Source organism: Oncorhynchus mykiss, chromosome 22 (genome assembly GCF_057628025.1).
Source record: "Oncorhynchus mykiss isolate SJ-2025 chromosome 22, ASM5762802v1, whole genome shotgun sequence".
NCBI classification, from domain to species: domain Eukaryota; kingdom Metazoa; phylum Chordata; class Actinopteri; order Salmoniformes; family Salmonidae; genus Oncorhynchus; species Oncorhynchus mykiss.
In genome coordinates this window covers 49204943-49227434 of record NC_143043.1, presented here as the reverse complement: position 1 = coordinate 49227434, position 22492 = coordinate 49204943, and the positions used below count along the sequence as shown (strand labels likewise).

General features: G+C 43.8%; 1 protein-coding gene across 1 annotated transcript; it reads left to right on the top strand.

The window, feature by feature from the left end:
* The first annotated feature begins 8095 nt into the window (after positions 1-8095).
* Positions 8096-9466, top strand: LOC110502134 (trace amine-associated receptor 13c-like). Its single transcript, XM_021580001.3, has one exon. It carries the CDS (start codon positions 8096-8098, stop codon positions 9050-9052), a length of 957 nt encoding a protein of 318 aa, XP_021435676.3. The 3' UTR covers positions 9053-9466.
* The last annotated feature ends 13026 nt before the right edge of the window (positions 9467-22492 follow it).

The window sequence follows — 22492 nt, the reverse complement described above, 5'->3', positions numbered from 1 at the left end:
TTTTTATATTGACTGAAACATTCCATCCTCGGACATCCTAGGATTCCCCCACCTGAGAACTATTTTTAAAGGTTAAAGGTTAGACAGGTTTAAAACAAATTGTTTCAAAGACACTAGGGGCACCCCCTTGTGTAAATATAGTTCACTTGTGTGTAAAGGACCCTCTAGATGACTAACCATTAAAATATTTATTAAAGATGAAACAGGTTTAAAAGAAACACCAAACACGCTCTCACACACACCCCAACGGACCAATTTATCTTGTGTAGAGAGAGAGACATAAACAGATCAGGAAGACAGACAGACGGACGGACGGACGGACGGACAGAGATTTCTTTAAAGGTAAATTATATTTTCTTTTAAAATAAATCTTTAGGACAGAAATGCATACCTATTACCATTATTTAAAGTTTACATTGCAATAATACATTATTCCACAAATGTTTTTTACTAAACCTTTATATAAATCATATATATTATTATTAAACAATACTACACTTTAATACCCAATATATGTTTATATGTAGGAAAGACTTAATTATTAATTTGTTTTGCTCTGTGATCAGGGTTCTCTCTCTCTCTCTGCTTGTAACACCCATAGCTTGTAACCTGACTCCAACCATGCAGACTGGCCTCAGACACACACAGAGAGAGAGAGAGAGAGAGAGAGAGAGAGAGAGAGAGAGAGAGAGAGAGAGAGAGAGAGAGAGAGAGAGAGAGAGAGAGAGAGAGAGCTGTCATTTAATGAAGGTAAATACACTTCTTTCAAACCTATTTTCTTCTAAATCTTTAGTACAGAAATGCATATATATTACAATTTTAAAATGTTACTATGCAATATTGAACTAGACATGTTTTTTAAAACGTTTATATTAATCGTACATTTTATTAATAAATACTACACTTTAATACCAATTAAATTTTTAAATGCATTAGTATTATTGTGTAGGAATGACTTATTATTATTAATTTGTTTTGATCCGTCTTATGTCTTGGGGGTAAAAGCTGTTAAGAAGTATTTTGGACGTAGACTTGGCGCTCCGGTACCGTTTGCCGTGCGGTAGCAGAGAGAACAGTCTATGACTAGGGTGGCTGGAGTCAATGACCATTTTTAGGGCCTTCCTCTGACACAGCCTAGTATAGTTGTCCTGGATGGCAGGAAGCTTGGCCCCAGCGATTTACTGGGCCGTATGCACTACCCTCTGTAGTGCATTAAGGTCAGATGCCGAGCAGTTGCCATACCAGGCAGGATGCTCTCGATGGTGCAGCTGTAGAACTTTTTGAGGATCTGAGGACCCATGACAAATTTTTTCAGTCTCCTGAGGGGGGAATAGGCTTTGTCGTGCCCTCTTCATGACTGTCTTGGTGTGTTTGTAACATTATAGTTTGTTTGTGAAGTGGACACTAAGGAACTTGAAACTCAACCTGTTACACTACAGCCCCGTCGATGAGAATGGGCGCATGCTAGTTCCTCATTTTCCTGTAGTCCACAATAATCTCCTTTGTCTTGATCAAGTTGAGGGAGAGGTTGTTATCCAGGCACCACCGCCAGGTCTCATCGTTGTCGGTGATTAGGCCTACCACTGTTGTGTCGTCAGCAATCTTAATGATCGTGTTGGAGTCGTGCCTGGCAATGCAGTCATGAGGGTCCCCTGTGTTGAGGATGAACGTGGTGGATGTTTTGTTGACTACCCTTACCACCTGAGGGCGGGCTTTCAGGAAGTCCAGGAATCAGTTGTAGATGGAGGTGTTTAGTCCCAGGGTCCTTATCTTAGTGATTGTAATGGTTTTCTTCCTGGGAAGGAGAGGAGGACCAAAATGCAGCGTGGTTATTTATAAACATCTTTAATGAAAGATGAAAACGTGGAAAAAAACGAAACAGTCCTAACTGGTGCAAAACCCAGAGACAGGAACAACCACCCACAAGATACCTAAAGAATATGTCTGCCTAAATATGGTTCCCAATCAGAGACAACGATAAACACCTGCCTCTGATTGAAAACCACTCCAGGCAACCATAGACTTACCTAGAACACTCAACTGAACACAACCCCATAGACTACAAACCCCCCCCCCCCCCCCCCCCCCCAAAGGTGCGGACTCCCGGCCTCACACCTAAACCCATAGGGGAGGGTCTGGGTGGGCGTCTATCCATGGTGGCGGCTCTGGCGCGGGACGTGCAACACAGTCTTAGTCCGCTTACTTAGCGTCCCTTGAGTGGCGACCCTCGCCGCCGACCTTGGCCTAGTAACCTTAACAAAGGGCCCCACTGCACTGAGGGGCAGCTCCGGACTGAGCGACAGCTCTGGACTGAGGTAGCTCGGGACTGAGGGGTAGCTCAAGACTGAGGGGTAGCTCAAGACTGAGGGGTAACTCAAGACAGAGGTAGCTCAGGACTGAGAGGTAGCTCAGGACTGAGAGGTAGCCCAAGACTAAGAGATAGCTCAGGCAGGTTGACGGCTCTGGCAGATCCTGGCTGAATGGCGGCTCTGGCGGATCCTGGCTGAATGGCGGCTCTGGCGGATCCTGGCTGAATGGCGGCTCTGGCGGATCCTGGCTGAATGCCGGCTCTGGCAGATACTGGCAGACTGGCGGCTCTGGCAGATCCTGGCTGACTGGCGGCTCTGGCAGATCCTGGCTGACTGGCGGCTCTGGCAGATCCTGGCTGACTGGCGGCTCTGGCAGATCCTGGCTGACTGGCGGCTCTGGAAGATCCTGGCTGACTGGCGGCTCTGGAAGATCCTGGCTGACTGGCGACTCATGACTCTGGCGGCTCATGACAGACGGGAGACTCTGGCGGCTCATGACAGACGGGAGACTCTGGCGGCTCATGACAGACGGGAGACTCTGGCGGCTCATGACAGACGGGAGACTCTGGCGGCTCATGACAGACGGGAGACTCTGGCGGCTCATGACAGACGGGAGACTCTGGCAGCTCATGACAGACGGGAGACTCTAGCAGCTCTGGACAGACGGGAGACTCTAGCAGCTCTGGACAGACGGGCAGCTCAGGTGGCGCTGGGCAGACGGGCAGCTCAGGCAGCACCGGACAGGCGGGAGACTCCGGCTGCGCTGGAGAGGAGGAAGGCTCTGGCAGCGCTGGACAGGCGAGGCGCACTGTAGGCCTGGTGCGTGGTGCCGGCACTGGTGGTACTGGGCCGACGACACGCGCCTCAGGGCGAGTGCGGGGAGCTGCCACCGGAGGGCTGGTGTGTGGAGGTGGCACTGGATGGACCGGACCGTGAAGGCGTACTGGAGATCTTGAGAGCAGGGCTGGCACCAACCGCCCTGGCTGGATCTTCACCCTAGCCCGGCAGATGTGGGGAGCTGTGATGTAGCGTACCGGGCTAAGCACGCGTACTGGGGGCACCGAGCGTTCCACCGCATAACACGGTGCCTGACCAGTACCACGCCCGCCACGGTTAGCACTGCTAGGAGCACTGTAGCGCTGAGCTGGCACAGGACGTGCAAGGCTAGGGAGGTGCACAGGAGGTCTGGTGCGTGAGGCTTGCACAATCTTCACCAGACGACTAGCACGCACCTCAGGACGAGTATAGAGAGCTGACCAGGTGCCATCAAATCCCCAACATGCTCCGTCGGGCGAATGCCGTCTCCTCCAATTTCCCCATTAACTCCTTCACGGTCTCTGCTTCGCTCACCTCCAACACCGGCTCTGGTTCTGGTTTACTCCTTGGCTCCTTACGATAAACAGGGGGAGTTGGCTCAGGTCTGACTCCTGACTCTGCCACACTCTCCCTGTGCCCCCTCCCAATAAATTTTTGGGGCTGACTCTCGGGCTTTCATCCGCGTCGCCGTGCTGCCTCCTCAAAGCGCCGTCTCTCCGCTTTGGCTGCCTCCAGCTCTGCCTTTGGGCGGCGATATTCCCCTGGCTGTGCCCAGGGTCCTTTCCCGTCTAGGATCACCTCCCACGTCCAGGAGTCTTGATTCTTCAGCCGCTGTTGCTGCTGCCAGTTACCACGCTGCTTGGTCCTTGGTTGGTGGGTGATTCTGTAACGGTTTTCTTCCTGGGACGGAGAGGAGGACCAAAATGCAGCGTGGTTATTTATAAACATCTTTAATGAAAGATGAAAACGTGAACACTATACAAAATAAGAAAACGTGGAAAAACCGAAACAGTCCTAACTGGTGCAAAACACAGAGACAGGAACAACCACCCACAAGATACCTAAAGAATATGGCTGCCTAAATATGGTTCCCAATCAGAGACAACGATAAACACCTGCCTCTGATTGAGAACCACTCCAGGCAACCATAGACTTACCTAGAACACTCAACTGAACACAACCCCATAGACTACAAAACCCCTAGACAAAACAAGACACATAAATCACCCATGTCACACCCTGGCCTAACCAACATAATAAAGAAAACACAGAATACTAAGACCAGGGCGTGAAAGTGATGAGCTTTGAGGGCAGTATGGTGTTGAATGCTGAGCTGTAGTCAATTAATAACATTCTCATGTAGGTGTTCCCTTTGTCCAGGTGGGAAAGGGCAGTGTGGAGTGCAACAGAGATTGCATCATCTGTGGATCTGTTAAATTGAAGTGGGTATAGGTTTTCTGGGATAATGGTGTTGATGTGATTCATAACCAGCCTTTCAAAGCACTTCATGGCTACAGACGTGAGTGCTACGGGTTGGTCGTCATTTAGACATTTCACCTGCTAACCACAGTGCTTGCGTCACGTGCAAATATTATGTTTCCACATAAATGTTATTCAATCATTGTACCCACACTGCTCGCACGCGCCAACCAGTGTCTGTGTTGCCAGGCGGTAAAATAGAAGTTGCTTCTATTTGTGGTTCAGAACGCGCTCTAAGTCCTGCCGCACCCATCTCCTCATTGGGTTATAGAAGCAGATTCCCATGTGCACATCTCCTCATTGGTTCACCCATGTCTGTGATTGAAAGACGAACTGAAGTTGGTCAGCATCATGGTAATACCAGATGCCAATGGCCATATACAGTCCAAAGAAGAAAAAGCCTGGAAGGAGGAGAGATGACTAGAATCAATTCTGTTGACCATTTTATGTGTGGATTAATTGTCGGAGTGGGGGACCTTGTGCATTTCAGGTAAAATAACAACTCAGCATTTAAATCACAGGACAAATTAGCTATTAACAACAAGCTAGCTAAATAGGACAAATTAGATGGCAACTGCAAGCTAGCTAGCTAAATTGCCTTATATGTTTAATGCTTTTCAACCTCTCCCCAAATTAATATAATTGGTTCAGAGTTTGTTTTGATATTTCAACCTGCGTGTTGTGATCACTTTTGGTGTGGGGGGGACAAAATCAATTTGCGCACAATAGCGCACCATCTTGCACAGGTGCGACCGGTTTGGGTGTTAGTGTTCTTAAAGACAGGGTTTATGGTGGTCTGCTTGAAACATGTTGTCAGGGACAGGTTGAAAATGTCAGTGAAAACACTTGCCAGTTGGTCAGCGCATTCTCAGAGTACACGTCCTGGTAATCCATATGCCCCTGCGGCCTTGTGAATGTTGACCTGTTCAAAGGTCTTACTCACATCAGCTACGGAGAGTGTGATCACACAGTCATCCGGGACAGCTGATGCTCTCATGCATGCTTGAGTGTTGCTTGTCCAGAAGCGAGCATAGAAGTAATTTAGCTTGTCTGGTAGGCTCGTGTCACTGGGCAGCTCGAAGCTGTGCTTCCCTTTGTAATCTGTAATGGTTTGCAAACCCTGACTTATCTGACGAGCATCAGAGCCGATTTAGTTTGATTCAATCTTAGTCCTGTATTAACGCTTTGCCTGTTTGATGGTTCGTCAGAGGGCATTGCTGGATTTCTTATAAGCATCATTGTTAGAGTCCCACACCTTGTAAGCAGCAGCCCTACCCTTTAGCTCAGTGTAAATGTTGTCTGTAATCCATGGCTTCTGGTTGGCGTGTGTACATAGTCATGATGGGGGCGACGTCCTCAATGCACTTATTAATAAAGCCAGTGACTGATGTGGTGTACTCCTCAATACCATCGGAAGAATCTCTGAACATATTTCAATCTGTGCTAGCAAAACAGTCCTGTAGTCTAGCATCTGCTTCATCTGACCACTTTTTTAAGGCCGAGTAACTGGTGCTTCCTGCTTAAATTTTTGCTTGTAATCAGTAATCAGGAGGGTGGAATTATGGTCAGATTTGCCAAATGGAGGGCGAGGGAGAGCTTTCTACACGTCTCTGTGTGTGGAGAAAAGTATCTAGAATATTTTTTCCTCTGGTTGCGCATTTATCATGCTGATCGAAATTAGGTAGAACTGATTTAAGTGATTAATTGTATCTCTAATTCTGCTTTTGTGACTCTATCGCTGGGAAAAATGGCTGTGTGTTTTTTTGGGGGATTTGGTGGTGGTCTAACATAAATATACGTTGTGTTTTCGGTGTAAAACATTTTTAAAATCGGACACGATGGGTAGATTAACAAGATGTTTATCCTTCATTTGCTTTATTGGACTTGTTAATGTGGGAAAGTAAAATATTTTTTTAAAAATGGTTTGAATATCTCACGCTGACTTTTCAGCGGAATATTGGGGGGGGGGTGGCGCTAGCGGAACCCCTAGCCATAAGTTTAACAGAATGTGGATAAAGTCAAGGGATCTGAATACATTCTGAATGTAGTTGAAGTCGGAAGTTAACATACACTTATGTGTAACGGCTTTCGTCGTCAGATGAGGAAGAGTAGTCGGACCTGTCACGACTCCTACCGAAGGTGGCTCCCCTTCCCGCTCTCGTGGCGCTCGGCGGTAGTCGTCACCGGCCTACTAGCTGCCACTGATTCATCCTCCCCCTCCTTGTCTGTTTATTGGTTACATCTGTTGGGCTTTATTAGCCAGCCGGCCCGCCTGCTCTTTGTGTGGGATTGTTTGTGTGACTAGTGTGCACGTTTCAGGTTAACGTGTTTCTGTTCGTGGGTTTTTGCTGGACTGTTTTAGTCCCCGTGTTTGGGGCATTTGTTTTTTGTGCGCCCTGTGTTTCATGGGGTGGCTTTTGTTCGCCGTTTGTGCATTAAATAGCACTACCCTGAACTCTCTGCTTCCTGTGCCTGACTTCGCACCCACTACACCCAATTCGTTACAGGACCAAAGCGCAGAGTGGTAAGTGTTCATGTTTGTTTATTGAACTGAACACTAATACAAAATAACAAGAGAATAAATGAAACCGAAACAGTCCGTAAGGTGCAAACACTAAACAGAAAATAACTACCCACAAAACCCATGTGGAAAAAAGCTACCTAAGTATGGTTCCCAATCAGAGACAACGATAGACAGCTTTCCCTGATTGAGAACCATACCCGGCCAAAACACAGAAAAAGGACATAGAATGCCCACCCAAATCACACCCTGACCAAACCACAATAGAGACATAAAAGCTCTCTACGGTCAGGGCGTGGCATTATGTTGGAGTCATTAAAACTTGTTTTTCAACTACTCAACAAATTTCTTGTTAACAAACTATAGTTTTGGCAAAACTGTTAGGACATCTACTTTGTGCATGACACAAGTCATTTTTCCCCACAATTGTTTACAGACAGATTATTTCACTTCTAATTCACTGTATCACAATTCCAGTGGGTCAGAAGTTTACATACACTATATTGACTGTGCCTTTAAACAGCTTGGAAAATTATTTAATGGCTTTAGAAGCTTCTGATAGGCTAATTGACATAATTTGAGTAAATTGGAGGTGTACCTGTGGATGTATTTCAAGGTCTACCTTCAAACCCAGTGCCTCTTTACTTGACATCATGGAAAAATCAAAAGAAATCAGCCAAGACCTGCACATGGGAACAAAGATCGTACTTTTTGGAGAAATGTCCGATGAAACAAAAATAGAAGGGCCAAAGCAACAAACAATTATGTCATACATTACATCATTGTGTGCTTACTTGTGTATGTGTTTGTGCTTTTGTGTGCAGAGAGACTCCGGGGAGGGGAGTGGCTGTCAGTAACTCAGGGATAAATAGAGGGGCAGAGCTCAGAGTTTGTCAGAAGGCGGACCTGACAGGGTCACACACAGGACCAAGCAGGAGCAGGACCTCAGCATTTAGATTTAGTTTTTCAAATGGAGAAACATGAAGATATTCAATACTGTTTTCAAGACAGAAACTCTTCTTGCAGAAATGCTTTGCTATCGATATCTATCTGCATAACACTGTACATCTTCTTCTCAGTGATTTCAGCAGTTACAGTATTTTTGAACGTACTGGTGATCATCTCCATCTTTCACTTCAAGCAACTCCACACTCCAACCAACCTGCTCATCCTCGCTCTGGCTGTGTCAGATCTCCTGGTGGGACTGATTGTGATACCAGTAATGACTGTAGCAATAATTGAATCATGCTGGGGTTTTGGGAAATATTTCTGTGCGTTTCTTCTCTACATTACTTGTTTATGTACTTCTTTATCACTGGGCAGTTTGGTCTTGATTGACCGCTATGTTGCTGTGTGTTATCCCTTATTGTACCACTCTAAAATAACAATAACAAGAATGATGTGTTGTATATCAATTACCTGGTGTTGTTGTACCATATACAATGCTGCTATTATAAAAGACATTGTAAATGTACAGGTACCCAGTCGGTGTTTGAATGAATGTTTTATTGTCGTAGGAATAACCTGGGGAAATATAATTGACTTTGTATTTACAATGGTTGTCCCGTGCTCTATTATTATAACACTTTATTTGAAAATCTTTGTGGTGGCCAGATCACAGGCCAGAAAGGTATTTTCAAAAGAGGCTGCCAATGTGTCTGGTGTTAAAACTGTACAGGCAAGTAAGTCTGAGAGAAAAGCAGCAAAAACTCTGTCTATTGTTGTTTTCACCTATCTAAGTTGTTGGATTCCATTTCTATTTTCTTTTTTCTTTGTTTCTTTTTTAAGTGACAATTTACTATCATTCATCCTCAGCTTTCTGCCACTTGTTAATTCCTTAATTAATCCAATAATTTATGCTTTCTTTTATCCATGGTTCAAAGTGACTGCTAAACATATTTTAACTCTGAAGTTAAGGTGTTCGTAGTTCCTGTATTTGTATTTCTAAGTTTAAAAAAAAAGGTTTGACATAGTTTTGTTATACAATTGTTCTTTCATGTAACAATACACTGACAATACATAGATGAATGTGGTGTTGATACAGAATGATTTGGCTGGATTGGATTGGAATGACTTGAATAAAGTTTAAGGCATAAATAAAAAAAGGAGAATGCATAAGAAGGTACAAGCTTGTTTTATAAAATACACTGTAGTCATTTTGGGTTGTATTCTCCAAATTCCGAAGCCTGTGGTTGTTCCATGTTATTTAATGATAAATAGTATTTAATTATTCTAAAAGTACATTTTGAGGAAGTCATGAATCATTATATATATTGTCTAACATTACCCTCTAGTGGCTACATAGTGACACAACACCTTTAACAAGTGCAGTGAAGTTGAAATGTTCAATACAGCATGATATTAGACGACGTCCAAGTCTATCTCAATGGTGTATTGTTTAAGTAGTTGAGGGTAAAATGCAAGAATATGCAGTTATGTGTAAGACTTTATAATGTTCAGTAATAAGCCATTTGAATTTACAGTTTGCTCACCATTTATTATTACGCACACATTTGTTAAATATGAATCACCTGGGTATTATGACATTTATAAATAACTACTATATGCAGTAATGATTAAACACAACAGTGGAGGAGACCACAGCAGATACTTCAACCTCAACATACTGGGTATGAACACTATCACTACTCTCACTCCATCACTGCTGCCATGTCAGGGGTCACGCCAGAGCAGCTCTCTCAGAAGCTGTTGAGCGTGAATGAATATAGTGATTGGGTAACACACTAAATAATTATTAATTAATAATGGATAAGTATAACCCAGAGATTGTTTTCTGTATGTAGTGGCCATAGGATGGCAGTATAATTCACAATATCTTGACTCATGTGGAAGAGAATTTTGTCTGTTCTATAAAGTCCATTTCTATCTGAACTTTCTGTGTAAGGTGTAAAGTGTGTCTGTAACAAACTGAGAAGAGGCTATCTGTCCGAATAATACCAAAGCCTTTTATTTACAGGAGACTCAATGAAATAAAGGTTTTATTATGGGTGATGAAAAAAATATGCACAAAACATGTCAAATCAAACTTTCCTTCAATTTTCTCCACGTACCACCCACACTCTTCAAGTTAACCCTAACAGTCCTGAGGCTCCAGCAAAAAAAATGGTCTGCAGGACCATGGTTGGTGCCGTTCAGTCTCTCGTTGAGCTGCAATGGGCACTCTCCCCGTGGAGGAAGTTGGCCAGGTAGCCCTGTGGAGGGATTATTCAAATGAGTCTAATTTTCATCTCTATGTGTAGTCCACCTCCCAACTGATTGTGCCGTGGTTGCTGCTTCAAGTTTCAGCAACACAAAGCTGTCATGGAAGTTACTTGAATCTGGCTCATTGTGAAGTCAAATCCCTCGTCACGGGCAATGAAACATGTTGTTTTGTGGCCTTCAGAGAGGCAAATATCAAAGGTGTGAGTGTGATGAAAATGATCTCAGAGCAGACAGTGGCAACCCATGTGGTTACTGTGGCGTAGGCTAGTGTATAAGGAAAGTAGCCTACCTTAACTCCTTAACGCAAGAAGACGGGGTAAATTGTCTAGAACGGAACAAATTATGTAGAAAATTCTGCAAAACGGTGAATGTAAACTAAGGACAAAACATGCTGCCCTTCCTCGTGCCCACTAAAAATCCACACAACCCTCCCCCAAAGCAAACATTTTTTAGACCCCTCCCCAAGTCATTTTCGAACTCACTAATTGTGCTGTCAATTGAAGTTTGTATCTGAAACTTTTGGCAGGAATCATTTCAAATGTTGGGTCTTGAATGTATGGTGGTACCAAGCACACAAAAACTTTTGAATTGAACATTTTATGAGATAATTATCAAGTTAATAAAAAATAATGATCACGTTAATACAAGATAATTATCACTTTAATATGTGATCCTGAAATGATCTCGTATTAACTTCTTAAATGTTAATTCCCCAATATAGGGGACTTTCATTTTCATTTCGATTCTGTATTTAATAGTCACATGTACAGGGTTGCAGGATTGGAGGGTACAGTGAAAATCACAGGCTCTGAGCTTGAACTAAGTTAAATAAAATAATGAAAATGGTAACAAATAAACAATAGAATTTAAATGTCATTGTAAATGTCTATTGGGTTGGAGGCAGAGGAAAAACTGTTGAGGAAGTGGGGGAGCAGCATGACCATTGAGCGAGAGTGGCAACCAAGTTAAATAAAAAAAACATTAACAACTGCAACAGTGATTAATGTCGTTGGGGTGGGGGCAGAGGTCCCTGATGATCTTCTTGGCCTCCCTACGACACCTGGTGTTGTACATTGGCTTGTGAAATTATTCACCCCCCTTGGCATTTTTTTGTTGCCTTACAACCTGGAAATAAAATTCATTTTCGGGGGATTTGTATCATTTGATTTAAACAACATGCCTACCACTTTGAAGATACAAAATATTTTCTTGTGAAACAAACAAGAAATAATGCCCAAAAAATAGAAAACTTGGTTGTTTGAGATAATTAAGTTGACGGCACACGTCAAATGTATGATATATGACCCTATGGTCACTCGTTAGAGGGTCTGCTAATTTATGCATATATTGAATCTATTCCTATGAAGTTTGAACATTTGAAAGAGAATGGCCCCACACCCCCTATTGTATTGCCCTTAGGGTTGTTGTCTATGAAGCAGGAATGTCTGGGAGGGGGATTGTGTGTGTGTGTGTGTGTGTGGGTGTCTCTGCATGGGGTGTTAGAAACAAGGTCCCTTCGCATTGTGTACATTTCAAGCTTTCAACAACAATAAAACAAACATTTAAATAATGTTTCTCAGCCTAACACACTGTTGAGTTTCCTATTTAGTTCTCTTTATATGTACATGCACCAAGCTTCCAGGTGGCTCCAGCCTATGGATGTCCGGTGCATGTACACCGGGGGGATTTTGAAAGAGGGAGATTAGAACTCAAAAATTAATAGGGGTTAAGAAAGATCCTTAAGGTCATTTCAGATTCAGGTTTAGGGTGTAATAAGCATGCCCCGGAGAAAAAGGCTTTCGGAAAAGCAGTGTGCGTGTGCGTGCTGGCGTGTGCTGGCGTGTGCTGGCGTGTGCTGGCGTGTGCTGGCGTTTGCTGGCGTGTGCTGGCGTGTGCTGGCGTGTGCGTGTTTCAAAAACAAAAAGGGTAGGGGGTGTGTGTTCAACAATGCCCAGGCATCTGCAGTCAAGGCCCTCTCTCTCTCTGCAGGGGTTGTTTGAAACCAAGGTTTGCACTATCTTGCAAACGGTATGTACAGATAACTGCCTACCCCCCACCAAAAAGTGTGACGGCGTCTCTTAAAATGGGGACTTTCGATTCATTGACACATATGCCTTTTCAAATCCTAATTTCTCACCCCCAGAGGATGTGGGGGCTAAAAAGTCAAACAGACCCCAGAAAGAATACACTATATCTAGACCGACCCCCGGGGTTAAACATTGATATTTCTAATCAGCACAGGGTGCCCCCACCCCGGTCTATAAATTTACATCGGACACCCCCAAGGTGCTAACCCTGAGGATGTAGGAAATCAAAAGGGCCTCGTCTTACTGTCTCGACGCCCCTCCTGGAGTTTGAAATCACTACCTTTGTAATCTAAACCAAATATACAGGGTGTTGCATACAGGATATCGCCCGAAAAAAAGTCAACCCATACCCTGTAAACTCGTTTGGTACCATCTCTCCTTTTGAGCTAAGACCGCGAACGAGTTTGCGCCTACAAACCCACAGGCCAACAGGCCAGGACAGATAAAAAGCTCATCCGTGAATCCCTCCTAATGTCACTTTCTGAAGGTGAGTTAGTGAAAATAATATATTTTAAGATTTGGAGTCGGGGAATTGTTTGAATATTATTTGAATATTAAACAGGAGTTACATGTGTTTTATGCCGATGACATACATTTTTTAAATGTCAAATGCCCATATTCTTGTCATTTAAAAAAGGTATATATATCGTATAACATGTTAATATTATCTAACGTCCGCAGGATATCAAACATTGGGACAACTGCACCCTGGGATAAATGCTATGGAACAGCCGTCGACAGAATGGAATTCCTAGGAGCAACAGGAGGACACAGAATGCTACGATATATCTACTCTATGTATTTTTTATGATAAAATGTACAACAGACATCCGAATCCCCTACACCCCTGGAGGACATGGTCGAAACGGAAGAGGTATCCCGGAACATGAGGTGTAAAACAATGAATTCGACATGAGGTGTAAAACAATGAATTCGGCATGAGGTGTAAAACAATGAATTCGGCATGAGGTGTAAAACAATGAATTCGGCATGAGGTGTAAAACAATGAATTCGGCATGAGGTGTAAAACAATGAATTCGGCATGAGGTGTAAAACAATGAATTCGACATGAGGTGTAAAACAATGAATTCGACATGAGGTGTAAAACAATGAATTCGGCATGAGGTGTGAAACAATGAATTCGACATGAGGTGTAAAACAATGAATTCGGCATGAGGTGTAAAACAATGAATTCGACATGAGGTGTAAAACAATGAATTCGGACGATTTCACCGCTTTAAACAACATTTCGGAGGTCGTTGATTTGCGGTTGTTTGAAATTGGCAGACAACAGGTTACGAACAACTCCGAGACAGAAACAACTTTAAGTCATGATATTCTAAAACAGAAAGACAACGATTTTTTACAGATATTCAGAAACAGATGGACAATGATTTTTTTTTTATTTAAACATATTTTTTTAGGCAATATGTCAAATGGACGTATTCTTATAATTTAAAATGTATCTATTTCATATAAATACATGTTAACACTTTCTAACCTATGTATGATACCCAAAGGCTACCGGGCATAATTGATTGGGAACCGACAGCGTTAGACAAGGATTCTCAGAAGCAAACTGTGCCCGGTCCTTTACGTAGCCCTTCACCATCACACTATTTTCAGCTTAAGTCCCCAAAAATGTTATCCATAAAAATATTTATACATTAAAAACAAAAAAGTGTGCTGTTTTTGTGTTTACAGTGGACAGGGGTACATGCATCATTAGGGACTCAGCAGATGAAACAGATGTTCATCTACGTTTTTGTACTAAAGGCCTTACCCTAACTCCGAACACCAGGCAGCAGCCCAGGATAAAACAATAATCAGTGAATCCTTCCTTCCTCATGTGTACCGGCCATTGGTGGAAGAAGGTGAGAACCGAGGTGCAGCGTTGTACGTGTCCGGCCTTTTATTAAATATAACTGAACACTAAATACAAAGTAACAAAAGGCACAACCGAAACAGCTCCGTCTGGTGCAACTCACACTTAACAGAAAATAACAGGCTACCTAAGTATGGTTCTCAATCAGAGACAACGATTGACAGCTGCCTCTGATTGGGAACCATACCAGGCCAAACACAGAAATACAAAACATAGAACAAAAACATAGAATGCCCACTCCAACTCACGCCCTGACCAAACAAAAAAATAATATTGCATATACATTTTTTAGCATCTCAATATTGAGTTATATGTTGGAATGTCTAATAAACAAATATATTGTATACATTAATAATATTATTTTGTCAGAAATTCAAGCCGTTGATACAGTTGTGTACTCTATCGTCCGCCCTGCTGATCGTGCTCTATCTGAACTACATTATGCTTTCATTATTTTGCATCAAATCTTTATTGACCTTAAATTATTATAGAATTTGTGTAAAACTAAGTATATGTTGTTTTCTCGAGTGTACGAAAATTATTCTAATGATTGAAATGTATGTTGTACTAGTATATACATTAAGCTGACTTTTAAAAAACAGTTAGTTAACCACTTTTCGGATAGGGGACGCTCGCGTCCCACTTGGCCAAAAACCAGGGAAATGCGGCAAATTCAAATAAATTGATATAAAAATCAAACTTTCATTAAATCACACATGTAAGATACTCAATTAAAGCTACACTCGTTGTGAATCCAGCCAACATGTCAGATTTTTAAAAGGCTTTTCGGCGAAAGCATAAGAAGCTATTATCTGATGATAGCACAATAGTAAACAAAGAGGATAAAATATTTCAACCCTACAGGCGCTACACAAAACACAGAAATAAAATACAAAACATGCCTTACCTTTGACGAGCTTCTTTTGTTGGCGCCCCAAAATGCACCATAAACATCACAATTGGTCCTTTTGTTCGATTAATTCCGTCCATATACAGTGGGGAGAACAAATATTTGACACACTGCCGATTTTGCAGGTTTACCTACTTACAAAGCATGTCATTTTTATCATAGGTACACTTCAACTGTGAGAGACGGAATCTAAAACAAAAATCCAGAAAATCACATCGTATGATTTTTAAGTGATTCATTTGCATTTTATTGCATGACATAAGTATTTGATACATCAGAACAGCAGAACTTAATATTTGGTGCAGAAACCTTTGTTTGCTATTACAGAGATCATACGTTTCCTGTAGTTCTTGACCAGGTTTGCACACACTGCAGCAGGGATTTTGGCCCACTCCTCCATACAGACCTTCTTCAGATCCTTCAGGTTTCGGGGCTGTCGCTGGGCAATACGGACTTTCAGCTCCCTCCAAAGATTTTCTATTGGGTTCAGGTCTGGAGACTGGCTAGGCCACTCCATGACCTTGAGATGCTTCTTACGGAGACACTCCTTAGTTGCACGGGATGTGTGTTTCGGGTCGTTGTAATGCTGGAAGACCCAGCCACAACCCATTTTCAATGCTCTTACTGAGGGCAGGAGGGTGTTGGCCAAGATCTCGCGATACATGACCCCATCCATCCTCCCCTCATTGCGATGCAGTCGTTTTGTCCCCTGTGCAGAAAAGCATCCCCAAAGAATGATGTTTCCACCTCCATGCTTCACGGTTGGGATGGTGTTCTTGGGGTTGTACTCATCCTTCATCTTCCTCCAAACACGGTGAGTGGAGTTTAGACCAAAAAGCTTTATTTTTGTCTCATCAGACCACATGACCTTCTCCCATTCCTCCTCTGGATCATCCAGATGGTCATTGGCAAACTTCAGACGGGCCTGGACATGCGCTGGCTTGAGCAGGGGAACTTGCGTGCCCTGCAGGATTTTAATCCATGACGGCGTAGTGTGTTACTAATGGTTTTCTTTGAGACTGTGGTCCCAGCTCTCTTCAGGTCATTGACCAGGTCCTGCCGTGTAGTTCTGGGCTGATCTCTCACCTTGCTCATGATCATTGATGCCCCACGAGGTGAGATCTTGCATGGAGCCCCAGACCGAGGGTGATTGACCGTCATCTTGAACTTCTTCCATTTTCTAATAATTGGACCAAAAGTTGCTGCCTTCTCACCAAGCTGCTTGCCTATTGTCCTGTAGCACATCCCAGCCTTGTGCAGGTCTACAATTTTATCCCTGATGTCCTTACACCCTCTCTGGTCTTGGCCATTGTGCAGAGGTCGGAGTCTGTTTGATTGAGTGTGTGGACAGGTGTCTTTTATACAGGTAAAGAGTTCAAACAGGTGCAGTTAATACAGGTAATGATTGGAGAACAGGAGGGGTTCTTAAAGTAAAACTAACAGGACTGTGAGAGACGGAATTCTTACTGGTTGGTAGGTGATCAAATACTTATGTCATGCAATAAAATGCAAATTAATTACTTAAAAATCATACAATGTGATTTTCTGGATTTTTGTTTTATATTCCGTCCCTCACAGTTGAAGTATACCTATGATAAAAACTACAGACCTCTACATGCTTTATAAGTAGGAAAAACTGCCAATTCGGCAGTGTTTCAAATACTTGTTCTCCCCACTGTATATCCAAATTTATTAGACGCGTTTGATCCAGAAAAAAACAGCTTCCAAAATGTGCAACGTCACTACAACATATTTTAAAAGTTGCCTATAAACTTTGCCAAAATATTTCAAACTACTTTTGTAATACAACTTTAGGTATTTTTAAACTTTAATAATCGATCTAATTGAATACGGCTCTATCTGTTTTCAATAGAGGACGAGAGGAAAGTAACGCTACTTTTCATGTCTTGGCCAACTCTCAACAGTGTTACGCAGTCCCTAGATATCATTGCACAAATGAATAACGTCAACCAAATTCCAAAGACTGGTGACATCCAGTGGAAGCGGTAGGAACTGAAAACAGGTTCCTAAGAAATACAATTTGCCAATGAGAACTCAGTGAACAGACAGAGACCTAAAGATGCTGAAAGTCCTCTGGGTTTTTCCTGCTACATAAGTTCTGTTATACTCACAGACATGATTCAAACAGTTTTAGAAACGTCAGAGTGTTTTCTATCCATATCTACTGATAATATGCATATCTTATATTCTTGGCATGAGTAGCAGGAAGTTGAAATTGGGAACACTATTTATCCAAAAGTGAGTAACGCTAAAACAAATAGTGCATTAACTTCTTAAGGTATACGGGTATACCTTAAGAAGTTAATGCACTATTTGTATTAGCGTTATCCACTGTTTTTTCAAAGTGGAAGAGGACAGAGTTAGTTTCCTGGGGTTTGGAAGGTGTGATGTGCGATGGCTTCTCAGCCTTGCGCGGAGGAGACGCTGTTGTTACAGCGTTGATTCAGGTGTGTTCCTGAGAATGTAGTTAAGGTGGAGGAGGTTCTGCTCACTGTCGGTGAACAGGTAGGAGCTGAATTTATACATTCTGCTTCTAGAGTGAACAGAGCTGTGGTTGTGTTCATGAAAATAGTACATTTGGTTGGTAGGCTCATTGCTAGAACATTTGTAAGGGGTGTGTTGGTGCCAGTTTCACCTCTTTCTACCCCTTCGACCAGGGTGGTAGTCGCAAATTCACCTCAGTTTATTACGGATGATCAAATCAGGAAAGAGCTGTGTCATTTTGGTAAGTTTGCTAGCGAGAAATGGGTCAGGCTTTTTGCTCAATAGCACAAAGCAGATCATTCAATCTATGTTCTTACTGGCTCTAGACTATGTTGAAATAATCTAAATGAATGCAGTGGCCCCTTCATTAAAAACTTTAGATGCATTTGACCATAGATAATTTTGTTTTATAATGGGTACATGTTCAGTACACATCCCTGCATTCTCAATTATAAAAGTAGGTGGTCCTACTTTGAGGTCACGTAGGTCAGTTTGTTGCTCTTTTTGCCTTTATACAGATCTTTGACCTACTCTAAACTACCTCGGTTGTTAACATCTACAATGATCATTAGACGTACGCGTCAGAGTTATCATACCCAGTGTCGGGGTTTGTACAGAGTTGGGTAAATCAGCTCTTTGCCTTTAGGATCTTTCTTACCCCTTATTACTTTGGGGTTCTAATCTCCCTCTTTCAAAATCCCCCCGGTGTACATGCACCGAATATCCATAGGCTGGAGCCACCCGGAAGCTCGTGGCATTTACATATAAAGAGAACTAAATAGGAAACTCAACAGTGTGTTAGGCTGAGAAACATTATTTAGATGGTTGTTTTATTGTTGTTGAATGCTTGAAATGTACACAATGCGAAGGGACCTTGTTTCTAACACCCCATGCAGAGACACCCACACCCACACCCACACCCACACCCACACACACACAATATCCCCCTCCAAGAGATTCCTGCTTCATAGACAACAACCCTAAGGGCAATAAAATAGGGGGTGTGGGGCCATTCTCTTTCAAACACAGACCCCCCAAGTTCAACCAATCAATCATCATGACAACTTCAAAGGAATCTATGCAATATATGCATAAATTAGCACACCCTCTAACGCGTGGGAACAGGATGCCCATATATGGGCATAAGCACGTGATCAGTTCCCGTCAAGATGTTCTGACCGGATGCCCAAATATGGGCATGCACACGTCATCCTGACATAGGGTCATAAATCATACGTTTGACGTGTGCCGTCTACTTTATTCTCTCTAGTGTGCATAACTATTCATCCCCCTCAAAGTAAATACTTTGTAGAGCCACCTTATGCAGCAATTGAAGCTGCAAGTCTCTTGGGGTATGTCACTATAAGCTTGGCACATCTAGTCACTGGGTTTTTTGACCATTCTTCAAGGCAGAACTGCTCCAGCTCCTTCAAGTTGGATGGGTTCTGCTGGTATACAGTAATCTTTAAGTCGTACCACAGATTCTCAATTGGATTAAGGTCTGGGCTTTGACTAGGCCATTCCAAGACATTTAAATGTTTCCCCATAAACCACTCGAGTGTTGCTTTAGCAGTATGGTTAGGGTCATTGTCCTGCTGGAAGGTGGTCCCAGCTTAACTTCTTATGGCTGGGGACGTATTGAGTAGCTTGGATGAATAAGGTGCCCAGAGTAAACTGCCTGATCCTCAGTCCCAGTTGCTAATATATGCATACTATTATTATATTTGGACAGAAAACACTCTGAAGTTTCTAAAACTGTTTGAATGATGTCTGTGAGGATAACAGAACTCATATGACAGGCAAAAACCTGAGAAAATATCCAACCAGGAAGTGGGAAATCTGAGGTTGGTCGATTTTCAACTCAGCCCCTATTGAAGATACAGTGGGATATTTGTCATGTTGCACTTCCTAAGGCTTCCACTAGATGTCAACCGTCTTTAGAAACAGTTTGAGGCTTCTACTGTGAAGGGGGACTGAATGAGAGGGGAATGAGTCAGAGGTCTGCCAGCAGTCACGAGCTGGTCGTGCGCATTCACATGAAAGGTATCTCTCGTTCCAGTGCTTTTCTGAAGACAAAGAAATTCTCCGGTTTGAACATTATTCAAGATTTATGTTAAAAACATCCTAAATATTGATTCTATACATCGTTTGACATGTTTCTATGGATTGTAACGGAACTATTTTACATTTTGTCTGCAACTAGTGAACACGCTTCGTGAGTTTGATTTGTTTACCAAACGTGCTAACAAAAGTAGCTATTTGGACACAAATTATGGACATTATCGAACAAATCAAACATTTAATGTGGAACTGTGATTCCTTTTTTTATATAAATATGAACAGGAACAACCACCCACAAGATACCTAAAGAATATGTCTGCCTAAATATGGTTCCCAATCAGAGACAACGATAAACACCTGCCTCTGATTGAGAGCCACTCCAGGCAACCATAGACTTACCTAGAACACTCAACTGAACACAACCCCATAGACATAGACTACAAAACCCCTAGACAAAACAAGACACATAAATCACCCATGTCACGCCCTGGCCTAACCAACATAATAAAGAAAACACAGAATACTAAGACCAGGACGTGACAGTACCCCCCCCCCCCCCCCCCCAAAGGTGCGGACTCCCAGCCTCACACCTAAACCCATAGGGGAGGGTCTGGGTGGGCGTCTATCCATGGTGGCGGCTCTGGCGCGGGACGTGGACCCCACTCCAACACAGTCTTAGTCCGCTTACTTAGCGTCCCTTGAGTGGCGACCCTCGCCGCCGACCTTGGCCTAGTAACCTTAACAAAGGGCCCCACTGGACTGAGGGGCAGCTCCGGACTGAGCGACAGCTCGGGACTGAGGTAGCTCGGGACTGAGGGGTAGCTCAAGACTGAGGGGTAGCTCAAGACTGAGGGGTAGCTCAAGACTGAGGGGTAGCTCAAGACTGAGGGGTAGCTCAGGACTGAGAGGTAGCTCAGGACTGAGAGGTAGCCCAAGACTAAGAGATAGCTCAGGCAGGTTGATGGCTCTGGCAGATCCTGGCTGAATGGCGGCTCTGGCGGATCCTGGCTGAATGGCGGCTCTGGCAGATCCTGGCTGACTGGCGGCTCTGGCAGATCCTGGCTGACTGGCGGCTCTGGCAGATCCTGGCTGACTGGCGGCTCTGGAAGATCCTGGCTGACTGGCGACTCATGACAGACGGGAGAATTTGGCGGCTCATGACAGACGGGAGACTCCGGCGGCTCATGACAGACGGGAGACTCTGGCGGCTCATGACAGACGGGAGACTCTGGCGGCTCATGACAGACGGGAGACTCTAGCAGCTCTGGACAGACGGGAGACTCTAGCAGCTCTGGACAGACGGGAGACTCTAGCAGCTCTGGACAGACGGGAGACTCTAGCAGCTCTGGACAGACGGGAGACTCTAGCAGCTCTGGACAGACAGGCAGCTCAGGTGGCGCTGGGCAGACGGGCAGCTCAGGCAGCACCGGACAGGCGGGAGACTCCGGCTGCGCTGGAGAGGAGGAAGGCTCTGGCAGCGCTGGACAGGCGAGGCGCACTGTAGGCCTGGTGCGTGGTGCCGGCACTGGTGGTACTGGGCCGACGACACGCGCCCCTGACTCTCGGGCTTTCATCCGCGTCGCCGTGCTGCCTCCTCAAAGCGCCGTCTCTCCGCTTTGGCTGCCTCCAGCTCTGCCTTTGGGCGGCGATATTCCCCTGGCTGTGCCCAGGGTCCTTTCCCGTCTAGGATCACCTCCCACGTCCAGGAGTCTTGATTCTTCAGCCGCTGTTGCTGCTGCCAGTTACCACGCTGCTTGGTCCTTGGTTGGTGGGTGATTCTGTAACGGTTTTCTTCCTGGGACGGAGAGGAGGACCAAAATGCAGCGTGGTTATTTATAAACATCTTTAATGAAAGATGAAAACGTGAACACTATACAAAATAAGAAAACGTGGAAAAACCGAAACAGTCCTAACTAGTGCAAAACACAGAGACAGGAACAACCACCCACAAGATACCTAAAGAATATGTCTGCCTAAATATGGTTCCCAATCAGAGACAACGATAAACACCTGCCTCTGATTGAGAGCCACTCCAGGCAACCATAGACTTACCTAGAACACTCAACTGAACACAACCCCATAGACTACAAAACCCCTAGACAAAACAAGACACATAAATCACCCATGTCACACCCTGGCCTAACCAACATAATAAAGAAAACACAGAATACTAAGACCAGGGCGTGACAGTGATGAGCTTTGAGGGCAGTATGGTGTTGAATGCTGAGCTGTAGTCAATTAATAACATTCTCATGTAGGTGTTCCTTTTGTCCAGGTGGGAAAGGGCAGTGTGGAGTGCAACAGAGATTACATCATCTGTGGATCTGTTAAATTGAAGTGGGTATAGGTTTTCTGGGATAATGGTGTTGATGTGATTCATAACCAGCCTTTCAAAGCACTTCATGGCTACAGACGTGAGTGCTACGGGTTGGTCGTCATTTAGACATTTCACCTGCTGACCACAGTGCTCGCGTCACGTGCAAATATTATGTTTCCACATAAATGTTATTCAATCATTGTACCCACACTGCTCGCACGCGCCAACCAGTGTCTGTGTTGCCAGGCGCTAAAATAGAAGTTGCTTCTATTTGTGGTTCAGAACGCGCTCTAAGTCCTGACGCACCCATCTCCTCATTGGGTTATAGAAGCAGATTCCCATGTGCACATCTCCTCATTGGTTCACCCATGTCTGTGATT